This window comes from Malaya genurostris, chromosome 1 (genome assembly GCF_030247185.1).
Source record: "Malaya genurostris strain Urasoe2022 chromosome 1, Malgen_1.1, whole genome shotgun sequence".
NCBI classification, from domain to species: domain Eukaryota; kingdom Metazoa; phylum Arthropoda; class Insecta; order Diptera; family Culicidae; genus Malaya; species Malaya genurostris.
The window spans coordinates 77,542,134-77,561,847 of NC_080570.1; the positions used below are offsets into that span (position 1 = coordinate 77,542,134).

General features: G+C 35.0%; 1 protein-coding gene across 1 annotated transcript in view; it reads left to right on the forward strand.

The window, feature by feature from the left end:
• Positions 1–8,595: 8,595 nt before the first annotated feature.
• Positions 8,596–19,714, forward strand: part of LOC131440520 (protein unc-80 homolog) — a 33,292-nt gene continuing 22,173 nt past the window's right edge. The window contains exons 1-3 of the mRNA XM_058611871.1: positions 8,596–8,738; positions 13,699–13,905; positions 14,948–14,974. Of these exons, the coding sequence (XP_058467854.1) occupies positions 13,759–13,905; positions 14,948–14,974 (174 nt within the window). The 5' untranslated portion in view covers positions 8,596–8,738; positions 13,699–13,758. The remainder of the gene's footprint in view (positions 8,739–13,698; positions 13,906–14,947; positions 14,975–19,714) is intronic.

Sequence of the window (19,714 nt, forward strand, 5' to 3'; positions counted from 1 at the left end):
ATTGCAAAATGCAAGAATCAGACCTGTAAGTCAGACCAAGGTATAAAAATGTTTGTCAATCGGATGGTGAATATACGTTTCCTGAGATCTACGCCTTTAAGTTCTGTACACACATATAGACAGACGTAGACTTTTGCTCAATTGGTCGACTTGGATCGATTGGCATACGAAACTCGGTCCTTCGGTTCTTGGATTATTTTTACAAAGTTTAAGCAGATTCTATACTATTTATTATTAAAAAAAGCGTTAGAAGTTTAGAATTTTTTGCATAATAGCATAGCAGTATGCTTTGTTTTAATAATTTAGACCACTATTCCTGGTAGTTACGAAACCGGAAACTTATATGATTAAATATTGAAACAATTTAGAACCCGATCTAGACGAATTTTGAAGTTTTTCGCACAGTTGTTTTAAGTGGTGGTTTGAAATTTTAGTCATTCATTACCCTGCAATTTTTAAACTGCAAGTCGAAAAGAAAAACTGCATGAAACCATAAAATTATTCATTTAAATCTAAACGTGTGAAAATCGATTGAGCATTCCATGACATATCGAAATGAGTTCCACTTGGTTTTTAATCATTATTTAAGGTACTTTCGGAACCGGTACAAGCATAGCCCAAACGGTTCGTATGGTCATGAATTAACATAACGTACAAATTGGAATAGTTTTGAGCCCAACTTTGAGGATTTTCTACAATTCTTTCTTGAATATAGAAAACTAATCACTTTGTAATTCCAGAATCGGATCAAATTCAGTAATTTTGTATAGAACCATAAGTCTTTTAATTTGAATTTTTGGTTATGAAATTCGGTTTTGCCTTCTTCTGAAAAACTATTGAGCTCCTCTATTTTCAACAATCTCAGAACCGGAATTCGGAAACTAGTGTAACCGAAATTAGTTAAATTCACCTAACGGATTGTAAGCCTTTTTGCCTTTCTCATATAGAAGGGTTATGCAATCACTGTGAAACTCGACTTTTGAACCTAGGCCCGAAAGGCCGAGTATCATAAACCATTCGACTCAGTTCGTCGAGTACGCAAAATATCTGTGTGTGTATTTGCGTAGGTGTGTATGTAACGTTTTCTTGCTTTAACTTTTCTCGGAGATGGTTGAACCGATTTTTACAAACTTAGATTCAAATGAAAGATCTTGTGGTTCCATAAAAAATTCCTGAATATAATTTGCATCCGACTTCCGGTTCCGGAGTTATGGGTTAAATATACAAAAAAATGAAAATATGTGTTCTAACTTTTCTCATTGTAGAGGTTTTAACCGCAAGGTCATTTGCCTCTTCGGACCAGAAAAAACTTTCTTTTTCTATTTTTGAGGTTGTAAATCGAACGGAATCGAAACCAAATACCGGTATAACGGAAATAAGTTTATTTGGAAATAAGATCAATTTATGTGAAATCGAAATTTTTACACTAATCATCCTTCGGAACCGGAAATCGAATCTGATTAAAATACAAGAAGTTTTTATGAAATTGTAAATGAAACCATTTGAATCTTTGATTGAGGTTCAACGATCCATGAGAAAAATGAGTGACATTATTTTCATTTGGTTATACATATCATTCTATAGTTCTGGAACCAGAAGTCGGATCCAAGTAAAATTCAGGAATTGATATGGAAGCATAGAACGTTTAATATGAATCTAAGTTTGTAGAAATCGGTCAAGTCTGAGAAAATTAAATGACATTATTTGTCACACACACATTTGCTAATCACGACAAACTGACTTGAATGTTACATGGGAATAAGAAGTTATGTTCTTCCAGCAATTATTGCTGTAAGCAGTTAAAATCAATATAATTATGAAATTGTTTTTTTCAATTCGAAAACACTGTCATCTTTCTAATACATATGTCATATGCAAACGATTATATTACCAAAAACTAACCGTGCATAAATCGAAACGCAAAATGTTATGAAAAAGGGTGTTGTACAAAGTCTTTTAAATACCTAGAAACAATTGTATACAACATTATTAAAAATCGTGTTTCACTTTGCTCACAAACATCGCTTTATCGTGCAGCGCTCAGAACTCTTACTACTAGAATAGAGGGAAAAGTCGCTTACACAAAAATATCGATTTTGTCATAAAAAATAGACGGATTTTAACCATCTATGACAAGCCATAGGAGTATCTATAACCGTGTGGAATCTAAGACTTGAAACACATTTTGTTTACAAGGTCAACTGTGACCAATATTGTCAAAATTTAAACATAAAACATCATATGACACTAGGTCCACTTTATTCTAAAGTTTGAGCGAATTCTACCTATTTTTAATATTTATAAAAAAGGTAAAATACTATGCTTGCTCCCCACTAATATGCATAATCATATGAAGCTACGCAATATAGCTACTCGAGAACACTGAAGTATAGGTTGCCTATCATACGTTACAAAATTACAAATAAAATTAAATAACAAGTCAGACGCAATTGACAGACTGTATTTGGGTATAAAGAGATATTTTCAGCACAAATGAGACCAAAACGCGATACGTGACGTCAACAACAAATATTTTTACAAATGAATCACCACCAAGTACATCGGATCGCCAAGTGTACGAACGCGTCGAAAAATCTATATTTAAATATCGTGAAGTTGCCCCGCGTCGACACCGACTACAAACTGAAGAGCACACTAACAAATACCGAGAGGTAAAATCTTCAATCCGGATTCCAATTTATCATTAGCATTTCAGAGTATGTATCGCAGCCAGCAACCTGTGGGAAGCGCACACAAGCTGAATCGTGAAACAATTCGATTTCATCGCCAACGTGTGATCTTTATGCTGAACAGCGCCTAATATTCTATGGGAAGTATGAATGTATTTATGCAGCTATTCAATGTTCAATTTTGTTATTATTTAACGATAAAAATAATTCTTCCAAGCCAACTTCATTCAAACTAACAAGTGGAATACATCCAAAATATGCTAACCAAATTGAAAACGTTCCAAACTTTTTGTTCTATGATAATTACTTGTTTAAATTGTTCAATGAAGCACCAAGGCTCTCTATACAGAAAAACACCTACAACAAACATGAATTACAAATTCAATGGCAATAATGTGATAAACATGGCACCGGGCACTGTTCCAAAACATATGAGAGTTTTAGACATCACATGGCATTGAAAAAGTCTCCGACTGAATCACAATGAGAATTTTTATAATATTTTATTACTTTCCATAAACACAAAAGCAGAACACCAATGCAATGCAATGATATCTTCTCATAATCGTGTGTTAAGGTGCAATGGGATGTATGGTAAATGGATGACACAAAGCGATAGTTGTTGAATTGTTGATTAAATATCTCAAAAACATCCCTATGCTAAATTTGAACTAATATGGACATGGTTAAGTGGTGCAGTACAGCGAGAATTTCCGAAGTTGTGAAATTTGTGAAATCAAATTTTTATTAATGCCAGAATTGTCAGTTCCAAAGCTAAGCTGAAGAAAACCACAATAAACAAACAATTAATAGAAGAAAAAGTGTAGCTCGACATCGAAACCCACTTCCAAATCCGATATGAATAAAATTCTGATTCATATCAACATGAAAATGAGCAATGCTAGCGAGTATTTAAATTTAAATTTCTGATGTACGTCCCAGATCTCCGTGATAAATAGTCTGTTTTATTTTTTATTAGATACTATTCATTATGAATCCATAATAGACCATAGTGCATCTACAAAACTTCTATCTATCTCACTTGCAAGTGGAAATGCCCGCACATTGAACGAACGAGTTCTACATCTACTTCGAATAAGATTCATTGCAAGGTACCATGTTCGAACCAGCTCTGTCTAAATGATGTGTCTGTTCTCGCATATCAAACCCCTCCAGAACCAGACCCTAGTTGATTAAATAGACAATACAAAAAGATATCAGTTGAATTTGTTTAGTTAGCAATTCCTTGAGAAAACCGATATACGATCTCTCAGAAATTCGTAATATTTTAAACTATTGTTCTTCATCGAACAAAACTGGACCCGCATTTTTTTTTTCATTTTGTCGTTAGGGTGAAAAATTCCATATTAGAGTGGAAGTATTCGATTTTTTTTAAGAATTACCCTACTTGTACTCCGAAATAATGATGTAACTCAATCAAATATAGTGCTATCAGGTGTACAACTTTGCTTCCGCCGTTATTTTCCAAAATTAAAAGCTTTATTGCGAAAAACTGCTTACAGATGTATTTTTCAAAGTATTGTCCGTCGTTAGCGACAACTTTCTCCCATCTTTCCGGCAATTTTCGGATCCCGGCTCTTTTGACGCTTTCCATGAAGCAATCCATTTTTCCAACTCTTCGAAGGATTGAAAATGTTGATCTGCTAGGCCGTGTGCCATCGAACGGAATAGGAAGATGTCAGAAGGGGCGACATTTGTAGAATACGGCGTGTGGGGCAAGACTTGGAGAATGACATGTCGCTCTTGATATTGTGGCCGCTTTTCTTTTAGCGCGCGACATAGGCGCATCAGTTGCGTTCGGTAGCGATCTCCTGTGATGGTATCACCCGGCTTTGAAAGCTCGTAGTAAAAAACACCAAGCTGATTCCACCAAATACAACTCATAACCTTGGCGCCGTGAATATTCGTTTTTGCCTTCGACAAAGTAGCATGTCCGGGCTTTCCCCATGATTTTTTGCGTTTAGGATTATCGTATCGAACCCACTTTTCATCATAGACGGCGTCGATGTCCCTCCGCTTCAACTCATAAGGCACCCAGTTTTCTTCTTTCTGAATTATGCCCAGGGCCTTGAGACGTTTTGAAATGGCTTGCTGACTCACTCCTAACGATTCAGCAAGCTCTTCTTGAAGCTCTCTGAAGGTTTTTTCTCTTCCTCCACCATGTTTGTCTTCGACATCGAAATCACCATTTTTAAAACGTTGAAACCACTCCCGATACGTTCTTTTACTCAGAGTAGCATCACCGTAAGTTTCTGAGAGCATTCGATGCGCTTCAGCTGCATTTTTTTTTTTCGAATTGTAACAGAGAAGTAAAACTTCCCGCAAATGGCGAGTATTGGGCACATAAACAGGCATTTTCGAGCGTGAATAATACGAAAACAAGAACAACTGTCACTGAAACGGCGATGACAATTCGTTAGGCATTGTACACACTCACTTTAAAGGCATTATCATCTATGTATTATGCCCCAAGTAGCAAATGTAACTTATTGAACTTTCAAGATGTTTTACAATTGATTTAGAAATGTTATTTATGTTAGATATGTTCAGAAATATTTTTGAATATTTTAAAATTGGTTGTGCAACTTATTACTGTTAAGTTTCACAATACTACCGAAAAAATCACTGTAGACCAACTTTAAGTACATCTAAAACAATTGTGCAGTAAATCACCAACTTGTTTATGTTTCACTAAAGTTCTGCAATAAATTTCACATCGTCATGTGAAACGGGAGTAACTATAACAATTGTGCAACTTATCAAAAACTTTCCAAACGGCTATCATAATTGTAGCGGACACAATATACGTCGAAATTGCTTTAAATCTCTTGTAAAAGAAAAATTAGTGAAATGATTGATGCTCTCCGCAAGGGAAGAATGATTAGTTTTGACTGCCTCATGAATTTTTAGGTCAGTGTGTGCAGTTTTCTTCAGTTTTAGAAAAACAATGATATAAAATTCAAAACTTGCAAAAATGTTGTGCAAGATTTATCTGCTTGAAATGAACGCAAAACATGCTAACATGAGAATATTATCATAAAAGTTGCAGGAATACAGCATTACATAAGAAAGCAAAGAAAGCTAGTTTTGAGTAGACCGGACAAACGAGGTGGTTACAGGTTTGTATGCGGGAGGCCGACGCACGGCGGGTCCGCGGCCAACTCAGCTGGCCATCTTGGCTTCGATTATTTGGTTGCGCCACATCAGTTAACAGGAGACATAATAACACAAAAAATAATAATATGATGTACACCCAAACCTCTATTTACGTAACTTATATAGGGCAACGGCTCCCTATTTCATCTGAGCTCCTATTTCCATCTCATCCCTTCACCTCATAACTTTGAACATGAATAATATTTTACAACCTACCGGAAGCAAACTGTGAAATGTTTTAAAATGATTTGAAAAGCTATTGTCACACTTTCTTATTGAAAGAAATGGTTTTAAATTCTTCGGTGATCGTTTTTTTCATATAAAATAAACTCACTTTTCAATTTTGGACACATTTTCGTCTCAAGATTTACAGTTCGTCATGTTTCTGAATATCTACTAATCGATTCGTCTCAAAACATGATCACTATTTCGCACAATTACACTATCATTGAATGCTGGATGACTTCATAATTAGTTATGTTCACTTGCCACTTGTTTAGTTAACGATTATAAACTTCAAAAATTACCCGACAAACAATAAAAGTCTTAAAAAATATGAGATGAAAGTTTTTCACTTCGTTCACTTGATTGCGCTTTGTTTTCATCTCATTTGGTTTCGCAAAGTTGCCAAGTTATCTCAAAATGTTACAAAACAAAAATTGTTCATCTTCCTCAAATTATCATCAAAAAGTATGTTTTTGGTATCCGTGACATTAGTTTAATTATATTATTGATATTACTTTTTCAATGAAACTGTTTCAGCTTCGAATATTACAAGAAAGAACGTGTTAAATACTAATGAAATAACAATTGTGGCAAATCTAGTAGCACTGGTTTCATTCCGCTATACGCCAACATAACGCTGTGAAGTGTGTGTGTGTTTCATCGGCTGTGCACAGAGATGCCAGATATTTTCATAGATAATATGTATTACTTTGCATAGAAAGTCTATATCTGTTCTATCTGTTTTTACTAATAAAATGATGTTAAAAGATAGTTCTTTAGATCTCCGTAATCCATTGCCTCATTAATTAGATAATTCAACGAGTATTTTTTTTACAAATAATAATAATGGTGGGTACGGTTGTATCGTTTGAGTTTTATATCGGGCAGCGGTGAGACAGTCGGTCACCAGAATGTCTGCCCAGCCATATTTTTCCAGCTGGCAGCGTTTAGTCAGCCATCTGGCAGCCATGCGTATGCGGGTGAGAGTGTAATAGTGGAAAATTTGGTTTTGATTGCTGTCGCCATTGCTAATTTATAGGATGAATAAAAGATCAACGATAGGATGGATAAAAATCCATTGAGATGAAATTAGGAGCAGAGTAGTGAAAACATCATTAGTATTTTTAGCTGTTTAATAATTATTAGTTGAATTTCCAAGAAATGTGATTCTATTCTCAACGTGGAGCAAGGCGAATAAAGCAGTAATATGAAATAGTTACAGTGATTTTAGTGGCTAAATCGGGGTTTGAAGGCGACGTCCTTACAAATGAGATGAAATAGGGAGCCCTTACCCTATGTATATATGTATTAATATACGTACACATGTGTGCAAATATTTGTATTTATTAATACATATAAATATTGGTGAAGTAAAAGCGATCATTTATATGTATAAATATTTACACATATATGTAGACGATTGAGTGTGTAAGCATACATACATTTCGGCGAAATGACCCTTTTGGCGAGATGACCGAAACGACTTTCGGCGAAATTACCTATTCGGCGAGACGGCTTTCGGAGAAATGGCATTCGGCGACCCACTCCCTTCGAAAAAATATCGTTTACTTACAATCTAAATACTGCACTTAAGATATATTGGACTCATCAACTATCATATAAGATCACATCTCCCAAACCATTACCAGTCATTTGGTCTCCAGCTAGATCAATGAATCAATAGCAGCATTCATACGAACCTTGACTTGTTGAGAAAGGTTAAGTCATCTCCAAGAAAATTGAACGATGTGAAACAAGGAACCAACAGAGACCGCCATTTGATCTTCTTCTAAAATCACTTCAGTTCAGCTCCGAGAAAATTAAGCGGTAGAAAGTGCGAAACTAATGATTTTAATAGATGGGCGTATATAAACATAAGTACGATTACTTTTTGTTATTTTGCATTTCATATAACTTAACAAAACCGTTACACAGAGGTCCATGCTTGAAGAACTGTAAGTTTCGGACGGTGAAACTTTCGTTCTGCTGTATGCATAACTAAAGGCAATTTGTTTACATTTGGTATCGTAGCAAGTAGTTCCAACATCTCAGCTCGATTCTACCAAACCAAACAGATTGTTGCATGCAGATTGGTATCGTGTGCAAATCTCGTACTCTATGAAAATCTAGACAAATTTATGACCCATGGCTACGCTCGATGGCGGTAGTGTTCGGTTTTCCATAGATATCCGAGACGATGGCAACAAGTGTTTGAATAGTCGATTCTTTTCATTTCATCCTTTGGAAATCTTGCAAACATTACATTTTCTATTCTCTTCTTTTTCATATCAAACCGGTATCCTTGTTTTCGTTCGTATACCAACAGCAAGATGTAAACAAACCGAAGCTGACACGTGATTATTCGGTTTTATGCGTTTTATGAATGAATACACGTGGTTTTGTTTACCAACAAAATTACCGAAGTGAGAGCGCATACTCGGGTTTTTCGCAAACTGTAGGAGCAAATTCCGAAATCTGAAAGATGAACGATGGCAGTTCCATCAGCATTTTCCATGAAATTCTTCTCATTTCTGCTTTGCTAGGAAACCAGTAACCATCTCCGGGAGCTTGGAACAAAATGACGTCGCTTCATTTTTCGGGTCGTTGCTAAGCAAATTATCTCCTTCTAAAACTACTAATGTCTAGGTAAAATGTGTGTTAAAAGTATGTTCGTATAATTTTTTGATAATTACTCACAACTTTCGTCGGTTTGGTGCATCGAATAAGTGTAAAAATTGAATATGAAAATTCGGGTGGAGCTCCAACAATGGATGACAAGGTGCTATTAAGCTTGTGTGAAAATTGAGATGAAATCTCGAAACAGGCCTTTTATTATGCAATATGGCTTCTTCTGCATAACCATTATCAATGGAAACTAGTTCTTACGCGAATTACCCGTTTTTCAACCACTTTTGAAGAAGAAAATAGGATGGAAAAGTGAAAATTGATGCGATGTCAGAAAAATCATGATGGCGACATTTTGGAATTTTGCTTCATTCGCTTCCGCTGTGTAACCGTGTGCTTTCAGTGGGTGGAAAATCTGGCTGTGAAAGCGAAAATCTCCTCCTCGTGAACCGTTCTCTGTATTCTGTTGGTCAATACTAGATTATCTGTTCAATATATACATGAATCTAGTAACTGCTGACGATTGGTGAATGTGAACACAAGGAGCAAGCATAAATTGTGTTCGCAGGGACAGTAAAGTAACTGAAAGGCAGAAGATTCGTTATTATTTGAACACTGAAGCAGAATATAACATCGATAGGAGTTTAGTGCAATTATGTGAAGTGATACTAGCTTTCAAATTTTACAATTAAAGACTAAGTGAAACAATTCAGAAATATATTCAATACAATTTGTTTTTATTTTTCCATACACTGAACGTTGAAATATTAATTCACTGTAGAAGTAGTGTTTTGATCATGATCAAAATCTATCAGGTGCCCTTTTTTGCTTGGTGAACTGTATTTACAATTTTTGGTAAGATAATTAAAATGATCATTAAATAAATACTTCGTAGCAGACAGAGGAATGGAAATTAGGAAAAATTATACTAGTGTATACGAGAAAATAAAATTGAAAATTTCACCGACGACTTGTTTTTACAATAAACAAGGTGCTTCGTTTATTCGTTTGAACCCGAGATTACGAAAATAATACGCATTTCATACAGCAGAACTAGCCGCCTAGCGCTAAATAGCTTTTGCAGCGTCAATGGCAATGAAAATGTAATCGTACCAAATGTCAAAGGATAGTGGAGTGGTCAATGATTGACAAAACAGTTCGTTTCAAGGAACCACTCCGACGTTGATAGTTGTACCGAGAGAACTGGTTCTTTCGGGGCGGTTCTTAGGAAATTTTATATATTTCGAAGAAGAAAATACGGGAGCAACTAAATCTATATCGTTGGAAACAAATTTAATAATAGCGAGTTGTCGCGGGTTTTTGCAGGTATCAGTATTTTGGTATACTTTTTAAAAAGTCGCGATTATATGAATCTTCAACTATATTCTTTAGAACTGCAGAGCCTAGACCTAAGAGAATAAGTGAACTGGAGTTGTTTATTTAAAAATGACAGTTCTCTATTCTTTTAAAACCAAATAGAAATGTTTGAATTCAATCAGAAACTATAGTAATTAACTGCACTGAATTCAATCACTTTGATTAAGGATTGAAGAACTATCATTTTTTAATAAAAAAAACTCCTGTTTACTCATTCTCCTAGGATTACGCTCTAGAACTTTTCAATTTTAAAAAAACGTAGAATAATCATTATTTATTAAAAAACTCATTTTCCTGGGTTTAGATCCTTTCTAGGCCTTAGATTGGCGCCGAACTAGAAAAATGGAAATTGGTACTATGATAATAATTGATTCTATCTTATTATTTTTCCAAAAAAAATCAATATTGTAATGTTTTTGAAGAATATCCTCTAACTAGATTTTACTGTCGACTTTTTTAAAGTTACTTAGATGATTCATTCAAATACCCCTCTTTCCTCTTTTTTTTCTGTTTTTTTTTCGATTCATTCAAACTACGACCTAAGTATTGGAGTCGGAGTAAATGAAACGACAATCATTATAACAATAATTTTCGCTATATTCCAAAAATATACACATATTACAGGGAGTCGTCATACATGGCTTCAAAGTAAAACATCGATTCATGTTGGATTTTTAAATGGCATGAAACATAAATTTTGAAACCTTTTTGTCACATCCGTTCTAAAAGTATCAAGGATGGACAAACTGGTTCCTACCACCTTGAATTTTTGGAAAACTTGAACCATTAATTTTTAACATTTTAACATTTTTTAACATAACAATCTCCAGGAAGTATCGATAGTCATCATAACATCAACACATGGAATCGAAATATACAGTGTTTTATGTAAGAGAGTTTAGTTTAACAACCAAACACATGGGCCAGGCACTCAAACACTTTGATGAATCAGTATGTCCAAGCAACCAAAAGTTCGGATAAGAGAGATTTTTTTTTTGATTTTTGCGATGTTCACCTAACCAGAGACCATTTTTGTAGAAACAGGTAATGAAAATTGTAGAACGATAGTACTCAAGGGAGATCAAGGATGTGAATATGTAGAACGGAAAGGTGAGACGTGACAGAGGGTCATTTAAGCGAGCAGAATTCTGTTAGTAACATAACTTTTACATTCTACCAGAGGGCTTAGGCATCTGATCAATGCGAATCACCCGAGTCTCTGATATATCGGAAAGTAGTGATAAAGGTATTTTACCAATTACTATCCAAACCGGCATGGTTCTGTTCTTTATGTTCACATCCTTTCTCTCCCTTGAGTACTATCATTCTATAATTTTCATTTCCTGTTTCTACAAAAAGGTATCTGGTTAGGTGAATATCGCAAATAGAAAAAAGAAATATTGACTACTATACTTTGTCCTTAAAAAGAGAAAAAATATAAAAGGGAATGATTTAGCTTAAGCAGCTTAACAAGTTCATGAATAGCATTCTAACATAAAGACATCCGTGTGCAATAGTACTTTAATAGAGCTATCAGTTACTCCGCACGTTTCAATACGTGTATTCATGGTTGTCTTGTCCGGTTAGTCTCGGTACTGAGCTGGACACTGGATGTTTGGATACACTATTGAAACGTGTGGAATAACTGATAGCTCTATTAAAGTACTATTGCACACGGATGTCTTTATGTTAGAATGCTATTCATGAACTTTTTAAGCTGCTTAAGCTCCGTGGCGTCCGTGCACGGAATAGTTCCGGAACTGAACCGGATCGGAAAGGTGTAAATTATAGTACCTAAATAACTGCTTCGAATCACACCAACACGGAACCACCCGCGATCCCATTTCAACCAGAATATTAGTTGATTTTCTGAATTCGATTGGTTAAAATTTGGTACAACTAATCGATTGGTGTTTCAACTAAACTGTCATTTTTGTTTTTCGATTAGCAGAAACGATGGTTGAAACAACTAATTTCATTGGTTGAAAAATAATGCTGTCAATTAGTGAGGACACATACCTTTCAATTTCAACAAATATTTTAGTTGGAATAACTGGTGTTGTTATTGAAACAAAATTCTGTTGGTTGAAAAATAAATCGGTTTTATTTGTTTTAGACATGAGTATTGAAAGTGAAAAAAATTAGTATTGAAAGATGATGCCTTCAAACGGTTGAACTAAAGTTATGCACCGATAATTTTAGTCAATTTATATGAGCTAGGGTGCATCAACCGCTGGGAATTGGAATTTTGCGATGGCAATTCAAACGCGCCATTCAATCGCAGCGCCTTCTGTGTGTTTGAAACCCTTCGTTCCTGTTACTTTTATAAATTAAATTCATGTCAAAAATCGTTTTATTGCTAATGCATGAACATCATCATCGGTATCAAACAGCTGGAAGTAAAACAGTCAATGATCGAATTTGAAGCATAAAATTTTTGCGCATACCTGAAAGATTACGAGATGATCATTCATTAATATTTTCTAATTTGTCACCAAATCTTTTTCATCTTAAACAAGGTTAACTTTATCACAACACCGCTGTTAGATGAACACTTGTTATCATAAATTTCTCAAATCGAATGAACACAATTTCACCAAACGCTTTAACCATCGATGTTGTTTTCATTGACATTTTGAAGCGACGCGAACAGATTTCAACTAGAAAAATTGTTGATTTTGCATTGCGATTATTGTTTTGCTTTCAACTGTCTCCGGCATTTGGCAGCATTCAAAACAATATATTTTTCAACTACTTGAATATATGCAAATCAAAAACCATATTGGTTGAATCAAAAAGAAATTAGTTAAATCAACTATCGCAAAAATCAAAAACTGCGATATCGCAATTTTATGATCGAAGGGTTCTCCGTGAAGAAAATAGAAACTGATAATGAAAAATTGTGTTCATTTGCCACTACAAACGATAAGCAAAAGTTATTAAAGAGACAAAAATCGTCAGGTTCTAAACTAGATGGAACTGTTATTAGTCAAAGAGAGAGATTGGATGATAACTAAACGTAAAAACTTATAGGTACTGATTTCTGTACACCTGGAGAAAGATTTCAATCTATTTTCACTTATTTTCGTCATGGCAATAGCAAGCGTAAAACGATTCATTATACATTGAGTGACATTTTTTCAAATATCAACTGAACTGAAGAATTCATGGAATTTTTTGAAATCATAGGGATCCTGATGGTTCCAACACTGCAACACTGATCCACTTGCCTTTTGAAGAATTTAGCCCTCAGATCGATTGCAAAACTCAACGTATTTTGGTTTTTGTTACCAAATTTGACAGTCGGTTTTTGTTACCATATTCGACAAGTCCTTCAAAATATAGGTTGAGAGAAATTGCAACATAAAGCAAAAATGTACATAGCAATGTTTTGATCGGGCCGTATTATTGTTTCAACAAACAAACAATAATCAAGAATTCACCAAACTGGCACATTTTTGCAAATGAGTAAGAAAACTACACAATTCGGTTGCACAGATTCCACCGCCGATATTTTTTTCATTTCGTTTCAAAAGTCTTGAATTAGTTTCAATACATGTTAATAATAATCCTATTCGGCTTTAACACCGATTTACCACCATAGCTGCTGCTACTACTATTACTACCGCTACTATTGCTACTGTAATTCATAACTACTCTCGGCATGGCGGCCCCCAGTGATACCAACAATCCTATGGACGAGGGACTGCAAGATCTAGGAGTGCCTGTTCCGGTGCAAACATTCCTATGGCAACAAATCGCCCCATTCATCCGGCCAAAATTGGGAAAATTGCACGAAGCTAGCTGTATGGTAAGCTGAAGATTGATTTAAATTCCCTCTTTTATGTTATATGTAAGAATTATCTCGTCAATAACACATGTTCTTTACATATTTTGATTTTTGACAAAACTCCAACAGTAACACAATTTTCATTAGATTTGAAATATACGATCAACTGTATGGAACTATTTTCGCTATATATTGCAGCTTTTCGTGGAAGAATTGGACTCTATGTCTCATGTAAAATTTTGGCTGTATATTGCGCCTGTTTGTAAAAGAAAACTGTTTTAATGTCTAATGAGCTTCCCTCAAATTCATACATCAAACCTAACCGTCTCAGTTTCGGACGTGACTTCTCGTCCTCCCCGGACTTTTAGTTCGGAACTGCATATAGTGTACAATTATTCCGCATCGAGTTATGAATGTGCGTGTTAAATACTAGTTATAATAATCTTTGACATCCAACAATAAGCGAATCCATACCAAATTGTAGCATTCAACAGTGTTTCTACACAATGCTGTTTATAACTCGATAGAAAATATAGTGTCGACGGGTATTTTCACCACCTCACATTCTACTGCTATGTTATTTATGCTATACCAACAAGTCCTCCCTTTGACACTGACTCTAAACTTGCGATAGTTGCCAAAACGCTGCTCAGTAGCAGTTCCATCTTGCCAACTTTATAGGTCTGGTTTTATTACGATCTATAAGCAGAAATCAAAGCGGCAGTATCATCCATGTTAATTAATTAAAACGATAAAATATTTGTCACATCGTTTGGACATATTTGTATGGTATGATGTTATTGGTAAATTGCCAATTTCTGTTGATGAGCACAAAACGAGTGCCGTTTTCTTTTCGTATCATTATAAACAAAATCAATGTATGTATATATATGGAAAACTGATTGATATCTTGTAAATAATAATTCAATGTATTTTTTTCCAAACCATATTTCTTTATGCTTTCTCTCTTCTCTATGCCACATTTATTGCCTAAATACAATGTTTCGACAACTGCGGTGTTCTCATAATATTTATTTCAATAATACAATAACTGTGTGTATAGTATTGTCAACACGCACCTGGACATCATGTAAGTGTAAATAATAATGTGCTAGTTTCCTAATCAGCTTTATTGCTTGTGAGAAAAATACCTAATACCTCGAAAAAGTTCGTTGCGTTTCTGTTGTATACAGCTATAATTTTTGCACCTTATTGCGTTTTATACCAGAGATAACACGTTGAAAAAATTTTTGTATCCCTCAATCCACCCGATGCATAAGAACTAATGATAATAATAATAATCAGAATAACAAAATGGTATAAAAATTACAACTCGTTTAGCATAAGTAATATAAGTATTAAAACCGATACTCTTCGAATCACACATTCCAAAGTAATATTAAACATGGTATGAGTGTCCATTACCATTACCGTTACTCTCTCCCGTGTCACCCAACAAACTTTATTATGTGCTACGATATCGAAGCTGCGAGTTTGGAGAACCGGTATGCAATATTCGATTTGTAGTTCTAGGTATGAGCTTCCATTCGTATTCCATTATTCGTTGCCAATTATTCCGAGTCATATTTTCTTCGTAATTGCACCTAACAGTAACCGGCTTGTTAGATCTGCATCAACCCCCGCCACCACACATAACTGACACCATCGACGGATATTAAATTCTTCCTACGATACGGTTATAGCACTCTGGCCTGCTTGCACCCTCTTATCCTGCCACTACTGCGGGAAGCGATATCATTCAGTAAACGCAACTCAACAATATAAACAACAGGAGGCATTAGATAAGGACTTGAGAGTGACGACATATCATTTGACGACCTAACAGATGCTTGCGTTAATATGTGTCCAATTTCATGCAAGAAAAATGCATTTAAGAGCGAGACACTTCGCTAACAACTGATTCCTTCATTATAGCATTGATTACTGGAATATTAATGTTCTTTCAGACAAGCTCCGCCAACATGGGTTTCCAGCTATTATGAATAATTATTTGCATAACCTTTTGTCAGAGAAGCGGATGTATTTTTTATATGGCGATTTGGCAACCTTCAGAACACCTCAGTCCGCTCTTATATAATTTTTAAGTGAACGACATTGACAGCTGTCTACTAACCTCATGCACACTAAGACAATTGGCAGATGATGGCGTGGTTTTAGTTACCGGAACTAAAGCTTTTAATCTGCAAAAACCATTGTCGATGTCCAGCCCACGACTGGCACCATTAAATAAGGTGAAAAGCGTTTATAAATACACTCTCCTACTCGGTGCTTGAGCGGAAAATAGGCATAAAGCGAGAAGACTAGTGTTTGATGGACAGAGAAGATGTTTGGATATAGGGTGTCGGTCGGGTGACGGCCAGGATGTAACCCAATGTTCGTTTTAGAGTATAACAAGGTCCAAAGTGACGAAATGATAGCGCGTATGCACGGAATAAGTTCATTTGGCTTCTCCAATATATGGTTCCACTCGGTCATTGCAAAAAAATCAACCGTTTTTCTTAGGCAAAATAAGACAGTTCCTGAACGACATATTGAATAATAATCATCAAATCACTATAGTCTGAGTCTCAGCTCATTTTTTCATTCCAGACAATCAAAGAGCCGATAATTTAACCCAACGTGGTGCTCTTGATGGTGAAATTTATGAGCGACCGATTACTTTCAACGAATACTATAGCGCGTCTCGCCAAAGAATACTTGCCAACTGGCAAGCTTCTAGGGATGAGGATGATCTGGGTCGGTGGATGCACTCAATTATTCCTAAAATATCGACAAAGGCAAGGTTCAGGGGACTAGATGTGAGTAGGGATTTCATTCGTATGATGTCCAGACTCATATCCAATCATTACACGTTTGACGTACACCTCCTTCGTATAGGACTTTCCAAGACTAATAGTTGTGCTTGTGACGCAGGTTATAGCGATATTGATCATTGCGTTTCGACATGCGTGTAGTATCGTGATATCAGATCTCAACTAATAAATTCCTTGCGTACTCAAGGTAGACTATCTAATGTCCCAGTTCGCGACATTCTTGCTTGTCGTGACCTCCCTTACATGAAACTTTTTTATTATTTCATTGATACCATTGGAGTTTCAATTTTATTTGTATTATTGTATGCTAGTTTCCTTCCTCTTCCATGACCTCAACCAATAGCCAACTTTATTCGCCCTTATTCTGAATAACGACGATACCTTTGATTTTGTTAGCGTTATTAGGAATACAAATGAAATACGATCTTAAAATCGATACGACATTATTCAGAATAAGGGCGATTACTTTGAATAGAAGTAATGTACTTATACAAACAAACCTGAACTAGTTATAAATGGTTTTTTCTCTATAATGTAATTTTTAGTAGTTAACTAATGAAAACCGAAATACTATAATATGTTATTTAACGAAATAAGTAGAAATATGTTTTATTAAGGGAAGGAATGTGATTGCTACCAGGTTTATGTATAGTAGTGTTGAATACAAAACGCACAAAAAAGAGAGCAAATTGCTAATAATTTCACCAATCAGCGGATTGAAATATTTTTATTACTACAACCGAATATAAAGAGCTTCTCTATGCAAGTTATCACAATTGCATCATATCATGTGTTTCAGCCGAAGCCTATTTCAGATGTTTCATTTCGATTGTTATGTCAGGTTGTCCCTAGCATCTTAGAGCTAAATAAATGTGCCTTAAAAATATCTTGGAAAAAATGTTTTGTCAATCGGTCATTAACTCTGGAATAACGAGTGTATCGAAAAGTAGTTAGCAACATTGATTATTGAATAAAAAAGCAAAAAAACATATTTTGACATCAGTTTCCGATATATTGTAGAAAAATTACATTTTTATGCATTTCACTGACTATATTGAAGAAAATCCTAGTTTCTGTGAAACGCTCGCACTTTGGACTTGACATTCTTCATTAAATTCTGCACAGTTACTTTTGTGACTTTCCTGGTGGCAGCTGTCCAGTTTTTTTGAACTCCTGCATGTTTTGGGACACTGTAACACATGGATCAATAAGTCCCGAGACTAAAGCAGAGATGGCGCTCGTAGTAAATTTTAAGTCGATCCGACCAGAAACAGCTGAGTTATCGAGGTTGGAGTAAAGTCGTTTTGTACACACCAAATCATATTTACGGATGTCGGTAAAATTTTACTGACTTTCAAACAGCTGAACAGTCAGTAAATAGTTCAGTAAAAGTTCGTTTTACTGAATGACTTGTAAAATTCATCTCAACAATGGACTGTCAAAATTCACTGACTGGTTCATCGCTTACTACCGAAGTTTGGTGAATTTTACGAATAAATCGGAATAAATTTTGGAATTCTTGAATATTACAAAACTTCCTATTTGATTTAAATAATACAATTAATAAGAATGACCCTGAAAAAATCTCAGATTTTTCTAATGGTACACACCAAACTCAAATTTTGAAGTTCGGTTTTTTTTTACAGTTTTGATATGTAAAATTTATTTTTACAAAAAAATAATGTAAATTTATTCCATTTTACCGACTTCGGTAAATTCACATGATAACTTTGCTGAAAAGTTGTTTCTTTTTTACAGACGTATTTTGTAAACATTGAAACGTCATCGCATCTACACTATTCAGTAAAAATTTCACCGATTTTCAGTAGTAAGTAAATCAATACGGAAAAATATGTAAACAGTGCTGAGCTTCGGTGATTTTTTCTGAACGCTTTCGGTGAAAAGAAAACCTGTCGAATCACGCCATTTTGTTGTTAGAAAAAAACTTATCGGTGTTTTTAGTGAGTTATAAATATTTTTACCGGATAATGAACAATATTTTTGACTTGCTCGGAAAGGTGAAGGATCTTTCAGTAAGTATATGTGTAATGCTTTCAAAGTTTTCTCACGTTTTAGCAAGATACGAAAATTTCTGACAAGTATATCAGATTTTTCTAATGGTAGTTTATATTTATTAATGGTATTTACATGTGAGATAAAACTCAATTGAATTATTAAAGACGACGCATAAATGAGACATCCAGTAGAAGATGGTTACTTATAATGTGTCACTTAATGCATCGTACAAGCCCTTCAATGTAACCCAGAACTGTTTTCCGGCAGCAGATGATATACTCGTCAGAAATTTGCGTATCTTGCTAAAACGTGAGAAAACTTAGAAAGCATTATACATATACTTACTGAAAGATCCTTCACCTTGCCGAGCAAGTCTAAAATATTGTCCATTATCCGGTAAAAATATTTATAACTCACTAAAAACACCGATAAGTCTTTTTCTAACAACAAAATGGCGTGATTCGACAGGTTTTCTTTTCACCGAAAGCGTTCAGAAAAAGTCACCGAAGCTCAGCACTGTTTACATATTTTTCCGTATTAATTTATTTACTACTGAAAATCGGTGAAATTTTTACTGAATAGTGTAGACGCGATGACGTTTCAATGTTTACAAAATTCGCCTGTAAAGAAGAAGCAACTTTTCAGCAAAGTTATCATGCGAATTACCGACAGCTGGTGAATGCTTTACCGAAGTCGGTAAAATGGAATAAATTTACATTATTTTTTTGTAAAAATAAATTTTACATATCAAAACTGTAAAAAAAACCGAACTTCAAAATTTGAGTTTGGTGTGTAGTTTGTTTAAAAAATGGAAAAAAACGGCCAGAACTGGAGGAGCCTTATGCTTTCTGTACAGTGGCAGCATTCTCTTCTTCAAACATTTTTGCTCGTACACCTTGGCGTTAATTGTGCCATTCGTGAAGAAAATCGACGACCGCAAACCACAGGTACAAATTGCTTGCCAGACCAACACCTTCTGC